This window comes from Vespa mandarinia, chromosome 9 (assembly GCF_050613455.1).
Source record: "Vespa mandarinia isolate Hongniang chromosome 9, ASM5061345v1, whole genome shotgun sequence".
NCBI classification, from domain to species: Eukaryota; Metazoa; Arthropoda; class Insecta; order Hymenoptera; family Vespidae; genus Vespa; species Vespa mandarinia.
Window position 1 is genome coordinate 1,025,001 of NC_140818.1, and position 10,000 is coordinate 1,035,000.

Genomic DNA, 10,000 nt, shown 5'->3' on the forward strand with positions numbered 1-10,000 from the left:
GGAAGCAATATGTATGCACGTTGCAATGCAATCGAGAATCCGCAAAATCGTTTTTTTTTGTAATAACGCGATTAAAAAAAAAATATGTTAAACTAAATGGTGACGTAATGTCTTTCGAAATTTGATTCAATGTTTTTACGAATAGATGACCCAATCCGCTTCAGTAAACTTCGATAAATTTTGCCAACCACATTATTTTCTTTTTTTTACTTTTATTATTTCCTTTTATGTCACTGCGAGTCGGCTATAATAAAAGTTGTTTAATTGCAAAGTAAAAATTTAGCCACTCTTCTTTTGATCTCACACGGTATATTCAAAATTTGTTTTTTAAGTTGAAAAGTAAACGATCTCTCATAGTCCACGCGAATAAATATAACGCAAATACTTTTTTAGGAAAATATTTTTCCCTTTCTTCCTTTTTTTTCTTTTTTCTTTTTTTCTTTTTTTTTCCAATAATTCCAAGACAAACATCAAAAAATATTTCATAAAACGAAAAATATATTACTTGGATCATTTTCATGATCATTGACATTTTTTGTATCAATTTTATAAATATTTTTTAATAATAAATAATTATTATATATATATATATATATATATATATATATATATATATATAATGATTATGTATTGTCTTTGTCGATTACGTTAAAATTCAGAAAACTAATTGATCGGTAAACGTGTTACGATATTTTTTAGAACTATAAAGGATATTATCGGAAAAAGAATTTCTTCGAGAAGAAAACGAATGGCGAATAAATAAAAATAAATCGGAAAAATATGGCGCGAATTCTCGAACGCATCTAGCAACGAGGTGTCGTTGCAGTCGTCAGAATACGACCGCGTGGAAAGAATACAAGAGTATAATAATATATATATATATATGCTTTTGTGAAATTATCGTGTGACAAAGTATGTGTACATATACGTGCGCATATATAAATATACATATATATATGATCTGTCCCTCAAAAACGTACGTGTTTTGAATCTTGAAAGAAAATAATACATAATATATGTATATTATATAATATAAATAATCCAAGTATACGCCGTGAGTGTGTCGAGTTAACGTTCGAGAAGTACGAAAAAAAAAGAAGTACGACGAATAGGATAAAAAAAAAAAACATGAAAAAAAAAAAGAAAAGAAAACGGGAAACGCGTGGCTCGATGGCATTTTATTGTCCGTAGCAAAGATTCGAAAAGGATATTTAATCTATGTTAATTATAATCATTAACATATTTTTTCTTTTCTCTTTCCTTTTTGACTATTTTTCTTCTCTTCCTTTTTCTTTTCTTGAATTCGAACAATCATCATCTCAAGAAAACACGAATATTGTCTCCGTATAATATGTATGTGGTAATTCGTCTTGTGCGTGTTCCTCTCTTTTTTTATTTTTTTTTCATATATATATTTTATATATCAATCGATTTGTCGTTTCATTTGTTTTATATATATGTATATATGTAAACATAATATTTTTTTTTATAATATAGTTTTTATCTTTTTTTTTGTTCTGTTCACATGTTCCTCCCGCGAACCCGCGATATATATATATCGAATATATATTAGTATATTACGATGGTTGTTTGGGGAATTTGTTACGAGTTTCAAAAGCGTGTGGATACACAACACGGGATAGAGAAGTGAAGCCACGGGCAGCGCAAATTGAACTCACTTTCTACGTGCAAGCAACTACGTATTACAACATAGCGAAGATGTGATATCGCGCAAACGCGTGTTTCAATAATTTTATGAATTTTAATAATGAGGTACTTATATACGTGTATATGTTTATCTATCTCTCTCTCTCTCTCTTTCTCTGACTTTCTCTCTCTTTCTCTCTCTCTCTCTTTCTCTCTCTCTCTCTCTCTCTCTCTATGACTATCTGTCATTTATACATATACACGAATACACAGTACGTTTCCAGACACGCGTTACGAGCGAGACACGATCGTTCGATCAAGTGAAAAAGTGATATGTATATAATATAATATTTATATATATATATGTATATATATTTATATATATGTATATATATTTATATATATGTATATATATTTAAATATACATGTATATATATTTAAATATATATGTATATATATTTATATATATATGTATATATATATATATATATATATATATATATATATCGTATTTATATATATGCATTTGATTATGCCGGCATGGTTAGAAATAGTTTAAGGACCTGCTTCTGGGCCAACGACTGCATCTGCTGGAACATGATCCTTTCCTCCTCTTTTCCTGGAACAGTAGAAATCGAGAAGAAGCTCTCTTTGGGGGGGAGAGGGTGGAGAGTGGGTGCGGGTGTCTTTGAGGAGGGATATATAATATAATATAACAGCGGAACCATTATGACATGTTAATCTTAAATTATTAAGCTGGTTTAAGCTTAATTAATCATCGCGATATTATAAATATATCCCAGCCTTGATTATGAATCTAAACCTGTAGTAATATTACAGCTACGACACGACAGATTCATTCAAGTGATTTTTTGTAATTCGTAATTCTTATTTAATTTTCTTTTTGTTTATTTCTTTTTTTTGTCAATTAAATTAACGTCAAGTGTTTAATATGACGTTGGAGTCGTCGACTTCATGGAAATCGTTTCTTTAAAATAATTCTACAGGACGTTAAAGAAGAAGAAGGAAAAAAAAAGAAAAAGAAACAAGGGAAAGAAAAAAGAAAAGTAGAAAAAAAATAAATAAATATATAAATAAATGAATAAATAAAAATAAATAAATACAAGTAGAAATGTGTATATAATGATTTCCTTTTTCTTTTTAATAAAATTTCGTGAGGGGAAAAAAACCGTGATAACTGTGATCTTTCGTTACTTTAAAATGTATAATGGGACGTTCGAGAATAAGAAAGAAGAAAGGTAGAAAAAATAAATAAATAAATACATAAATGAATGAATAAATAAAAATAAATAAATATAAGTAGAAACGTATATATAATGATTTCCTTTTTCTTTTTAATAAAATTTTGTGAGAGGAGAAATACCGTGATTCTAACTGTGATCTTTCATTACTTTAAAATGTATAATGGGACGTTCGAGAAAATGTTCGTCATAATGGAGGAGACTCCGTAAATCTGTGCCAGTAGGGGAAAATCCAGGACGTTAGCGCAGCAGCCGTATTCCAGTACATCTCCAATGTCTAAATCCACGTCCCACATTCGGCGCACGCGTTACGATGCTGACAGTGTCGTCGCTGCTGCCCTACATATGGTTCTCCCTCTTCCCCAAAACAATTCTTTCGTAACGTTTCACACTTCATTATTTATTTATTTGCCCATTTGTTTATTTATTTATTTATTTATTTATTTATTTGTCTATCTATTAACTTTTGAGTGAAATATATCGAATTGTTCTTTTAAAAATAAAAAAAAAAAAAATAAGAACAAATAAAAAAAAAGAAATTCTAGAAAAAAAATATTCCTCCGAGTTTTTCTACGCAAAATCAAATTACTTTTTCTTATTTTCTTTTTTGCCCTTTTTTTCTGTTTTTTTCTCTTCCGTTCTGATTTTTATCGCAAAAGGATTTGAAACGATACGAGGACGCTTTAACTCGTACATTGGATTAACGATTTTTTGAGAGCTTCGTCATTGTTAGTTTATTCTTTCTTTTTGATTTTTTTTTATTTTTTGATTTTTTAACGAACATCACACGTCAGAAGAGTTTATTTTACGTGTGACGTACTCTTACGAAACACGGTTTACGAGTTCTTTTTTAATTCTTTTTTTTTTTGTTTTTATAATCAAGAGTCATTAGAGAACACGCGTGAGTAATGTTTCGGATCTCTCGTTCGCGAGCGAGTTTATCTGGGTTTTTTCAGTTCGTTCTTGGCGGTTAATGTACTTAATTAAAATAGATTATAACCGGCCTTGCGTTGATGCACACGCGAGATGATGAAGAAGAAGATAGCACGCGATGATGATATTTTTCGACTATGAGCATTTAACTCATTGTGAAACATTAAAGTAAAGAAGCATTATAACGTGAGAAATAAGGATAAATATAATTGTTGTAAATTTTCATTTAGGAATGTACAATATTCTCTCTTTTTTCTTTTTCCTTTCTTTCTTTTTTCTTTTTCTTTTTTTTTTGCAAATTTTCTTCCTCAAAAGGCATAATCATCCTGAAGGAGTACGCGAATCATCGATTCACACAATTACAGGAGCAACAACAACGACAATAGGAAGTGATGGTGAAGAAGAGAAAAAAAAGAAAAAAAAAAAAAAAAAAAGAAAAAAAAAGAAAAATATTCAAAATTCAGCCTCACCCATCCCTTTGTTTTGGAGCATCTCGAGAAGCTTCTTGATACTTTCATCGCGAGCTTGCAATGTCTGCTTCTGTGTTTCTATTCTCAATTCCAATTCCTGTAATCATAAACGATCAATCAGATATTAGACCTTACGTTTCCAAAGTTTTATTATTACACATTTCGATCCTTGTCAATTTTATACGTATGCTCATTATATTTTTTTAAGTAATATATATATATTAGAATTATATTTCATAATTCTAGTAAAATCAGAAAAATTTTTATTATAAAAAAAGATCGAAATTATACGAATCTTTCTGTACGCATAATAACGCGAAAAATAATATTAGAAAGTATTGTATCATTATGAATTCAATTTTTTTCTTTTTTTTTTAATAGCATAACTACTTAAAATAAACAGACTTTAATAAAATCATGAATTAATTGCAAGTCGAAAATTGTCTTCTATATTGATTGCAACAATAGAAAAATTACATTAAAAAAATTATTCAAAAAATATTAATTATTCAAAAAATAAAGAAAAAACCTGATATATATAGAAATATTGCAATATCGCATTGCATACATGACAATTGCGTACTGAAGAATAATATCAGGAAGTATTTTATAATTTTTTATTTTTTTCTTTCTTTCTTTTTTCTTTTTTTTTTTTTAATATCTAAAATATCAAACTGATGCAATATAATATAACATTAAGATTACATTTGATTTCGATTATAAAGAAAAAATTAAAGTTCAATCTACAAGTAAAATTATATACAAACATAAAAAAGAATAAAAAATAATTTCGATAAGAAACAAAAGGGTGCAATTAGAAAGAAAAGAAAAACAAAACGAAACGAGACGTAACGGAACAAAACAAAAACGAAAATAACTAACTGAAAATAACTCGAAATAACTAATGTAAAGTTTGTTGTGAGAAGAAGAAAAAAAAGAAAGAAAGAAAGATGGAAAGAAAAAGGAAGAAAACGATCCGTTTCGTCAGAGGCAAGGTATATGTCAAACACACACGAACGACCCTTCTCTCTTCTTTTTTAACCTTCATCATCGTTCGTGGTAATATAAAAAGGGAGAATCAAAGCAAAGAGAAAAAATGTAAGGAGGGGAGGGGTCGCACTCCCTTTTCATGGCTTGTAAATGGTCGATTTGTATTGCGTCGCTGTATAGATAACGCCGTTGGTAGCTTGACGCCTGTATAACGAATTTAGAAGACCTTTTTGACGACGGGAACGTAATTAGTCTCGAATTAGACACCCGCTGGTCTTACCATCATCATACTTTCCCCTCTGGCGGTGCATGAAAGTGTTCGCGCGTTAACCTTTTCTCTTCTTCGACACCCCAATGATTTTGTTTACCCCCTGTTCTTTCCTTCCTTTATCTATTTTCCAACAAAATAACGTTTATTGCTTGCATTCTAAAAGGAAAAAAAAAGAAAGAAAGAAAAAATCCCTCTGTTTTTTATTGCATTCATAGTTGTTCAAATCAATGGACGTCAAATGATTATTTGAAATAATAATCAATCAATGAAATTTCTAAAAATACAAATCGTTTTATTTTCGACTAGTATTTTTTTCTTCTTTATTTTTTAATTAAAGCAAAATTTACTAACGATTTATATTTTTATGCCTATTGTTATGACATTTAATATGTGAATTTAATAGAAATAATTAATATTTAATATTGAAACTAGTAACATTGATTATTAACTTCATATATACGTATATATTTTCGATAATGTTTTTTATGAAATTGAGAAAAATGAAAGTTTTTAAGGACATTCCGACAAATCTTTGACGAGTATTTTGATTTTAAATTTATTAACATTCATTAAGTGTATATACATTTCCTCTTAATATTTAATAATTAATATACAATACTGAAATCTGTAACATTGATGAATACGTACATACATACATATTCTACAAATATTTTCTACGAAGCAATCAATCAATGATATTTTAAGGGTACATCATTTAATCATCGACGAGTATTTAAACACTAAATTTACTGTTACATCGATTATATATAGCTAAATTATAATAATTAATATTTATCATTGAAATCCATCATATCGACAAATACGTTAAAGAAGACCGTTTCTTTTCCTTTTTTTTTCTTTAAATTATTAGTTCATATCATTAAACTGATCAATGTCTGAGCATAAATTGCTAAAAAATAATATTTATAATGTCTATAAAATTAAACATATTCCGCGCACAAATACACACATAATCTACCCAGCCACTCACACACATACATACAGACAAATATACAAATAAAATTGATGGGTTTATATAAACGTAGTCTTAAAAAATAAAAAGACGAATATATCTAATAGCGAAGAAATGCCGAATGGACCGACGGTCGATGGATTGCAAGCTAACAATCGTTGGATTTTATAATGAAGTAGAGGAAATGGCGGAGAGGTGAGGAAACTAATGAGAAAGCAACTGCATATATTGGCGAATGGCCAAAGGCGACCAGTTGCTTTTCGTAGTATTGTATGTTTGACCTGTCTGCGACGATTTCCTGGATGAAGTCCGTGTTAATATATTCAAACGAATATTTCCTACTTTATCGAATCAATTGGCATGTATGTATCAGAACAAGTAATTTTCAAAATTTATATCAACTAAAATGTATGGAATGTAACAATTGACATTGTTTTTGCATAACGATCAGTAATACTTTCAAGTTTTCTTTTCTTTGTTTTTTTTTCCCCATACCACAGCTACCGTGACGCTGTAAAAAAATAAAAACCAGATGAAAATTAGGATTTACATCATTTCTGGGAATTTTTGTATTCGAGACTCTGTAAAAGAGATTGAATTTATACCGCGGAATGTACAACAACCAAAGGAGAGTATAAGAAAAACGTCCTTGTTTACGATGAACGAGAAGTTCTTCGAAATAGCATTTGGCAAGAATTTGAATTTTTTCCCACTAATGCCAAGATTCGTAAAAATTTGAAGCTTTGCCGAATTTATTATTATATACAACAAACTATATACTTCTATTCCATATAATTTAATCAAAATAATTCTTTCTGGGATTATTTACTCCATTACGAATATACCTCATGTGTCTGTAAAGTATTTATATACTTTGTTTTAACAAGTTTATCAACTATTTAATGAACTCAAACTTTTCGTTGAAATGTTTCAATCCAATTATAATTTATGTATGTACTCTCGTTTATAATAATAATTATATTATTACCAAGTTTAAGGTAAACAAGAATGAGAGAGAGAGAGAGAGAGAGAGAGAGAGAGATGTCATATTCCATCGATTATTAAAATCATTTTGTTTTCAAACACTTTTGAAGAGCGTCTACTTTCCGTAACATCGATGAGTTTCAATGATCGATAAGTCTCAATAATGCTTGTTACGAAGTCAAGTCGCGTGGAATCGACTTCATTGTAAGTAGAAGCAGTCAGGTGCATTCTTGATTTACAAGTTGGCCGTAATAGTACGACATCGTTGAACTCGAGTTTAAACTCTCTCTCTTTCTTTCCCTTTTTCTCTTTCTCTCTTTTTATCCCCCTCTCTCTTTCTCTCTTTCTTTTTCTCCCTTTCTCTCTATCTCTCTCTCTCTCTCTCTTTTTCATTTTATTTCATTTTTAATTTCATTTCTTTCCTGTTACGACTAAGTGATTCGAAAATTCTCATCTCAATCTCATCATTCTTCATTATTCAATCTCAATCTTCATTATCATATCACGATCATTTTGAATCAATTTTATAAACTTCGATTTACTTTTTTTTTACATAAACAATAAATTAAACATAAATAGATGAAATAATATTTCCATCGATGATTTGCCTCACATCACATGCAAATTATTATCGTCTTATCATGAAGATACACAAGTAATTAATGTAAAATTAATTATACATGGCGTATCGCTTAAAGTTCTTAGGCGAGACAAAAGTTTTTAATCTTGTTATATTTTACAATGTGAAAAGAAGAAAGCAAAATAGGATTAGTCCAAAAAGATTATGTGAAAAAGAGAACATTATCGATTTCTTTACAATTACTTCGAAACTGTATTACAGTGTTACTAGGTACACGAAATATATATATAGATCAGAAGAGTCGAGCCATTGGTTGAAAACTTTGAAAACGAAGATATCAAATATTCTAATTAGAGTTCTAAATATAACAATGAAATTTAATCAAATGACTATAGTTATCTATGATTAGGAAAAAATTGAAGAAAGATGTCCGACAAAAAAAAAAGGAAATAGAAAAAAAAGAATGTTCTTATGATCAACACGATGGCTTCGAAACAATTAGCAACAAGTATCCTCATCAAGTGGTTGGTCCGCTACTTGGCGATTAATTGCTCCTACTTTGGCAAACACCTTTCGTGTTCTCCCTTCCCTCTAACCTCTACCATCCCACTCCCACCCTCATCTCCATCCTCATACCCCACATCCGAGACAGTTATTCCGCAGAATTGGCAGAATCGTCTTTCTTACTTTCTATTTTAATACACGCGACGAGGACAGAAACGTGTCAAATGACGACAGCGACGTTGCAGTTTCTTTTTTTTTCTGTATTTATTTCTTTCTTTCACTCAGATGATCCAAGAGAGCAAAGAGCTAGACGCAAAGATAGACATAGTTATATAATAAATATGCACATAAATATGACGTAATTGGTCCAAGATAGCAAAGAGCTGACACAGAGATAGACGTAATTATATAATAAATATACACATAAATATGACGAAATTAGTTTTCTGGCGCCTGCAGTTCATAGGACGTTGACTATTAACAGAATTATCTCGTGGTTGGCAATATTTACACGTTGCCAAGATTTCCGGAAGTATCTTCGACTACTAACCGGCCTGGCAGAACAATCGGTCGTTTACCTCGAACAAGATCTAAACCCTCTTGCGTCTATTTCGGTAACATATGCGGGACTCCTTCCTTCCTTCCGCGTCTCTTCACTACTCTTCCTCGAATAGTCGATAAACGTGACGCCATCTTTATAGTCATCGTCGTCGTTGTCGTCGTCGTCGTAGTCATCGTTTTACACGAATAAATTCGTTCGACGAATTCATAAATCGTTTGATTAATTTATTTCTTATTTAAATTTTTTCTTAATTTTCTATTGCGATTGTTACTCGACTTTTTACACGATTCTACGTAAAACTGAGGATGGTATTTAAAATAAAAGGTGCTTAGAAATATCACTAACCAGTCTCATAAATGAAAACAAAAAGTTTTCGAATCATTGTATATTTCGATTCGATTTGTTGCTAAGAATATTTAATAATTCGTTAGATCAATTATTCGATTCATTTATTCTTCATTCTATTTTCTAATCTCTATCATCTCGATCGTTTATCAATTTTATATAACTTTAAGATGATAATGAGGAAGTATTCAAAGTGAAATAAGATTAGAAATATCGTCACATCATTTCGTGTATCTTCAAATCATAATACATACATATCGATCTAATTTATTTCTAACACGTTTAATAATTCGTTCAATGTATTATCCGATTCATTAATTTTTCACTCGATTTATTAACTTTCCGTTCCAAGATAATCATAAGGAAATATTCATATTTAATAACGAGATTAAAAATGTCATTGATAACGTCGGATGATTTTCTATTTCTCTGTATAATTAATTGTTTTTAATGAAAATCTATTTCTAATATCTGTACTT

The 10,000-nt window shown here is 29.6% G+C and overlaps 1 protein-coding gene across 4 annotated transcripts in view; it reads right to left on the reverse strand.

The window, feature by feature from the left end:
• Positions 1–10,000, reverse strand: part of brp (ELKS/RAB6-interacting/CAST family member bruchpilot) — a 79,946-nt gene that overhangs the window by 35,349 nt on the left and 34,597 nt on the right. For 3 of the 4 annotated variants that reach the window (XM_085659524.1, XM_085659525.1, XM_035877269.2), the window contains exons 3-4: positions 4,313–4,409; positions 2,211–2,266 (exon numbers count right to left, since the gene is read on the reverse strand). The exons of the other annotated variant lie outside the window; for it this stretch is intronic. In XM_085659524.1, the coding sequence (XP_085515650.1) occupies positions 2,211–2,266; positions 4,313–4,409 (153 nt within the window). The remainder of the gene's footprint in view (positions 1–2,210; positions 2,267–4,312; positions 4,410–10,000) is intronic. 4 annotated transcript variants of the gene reach the window in all.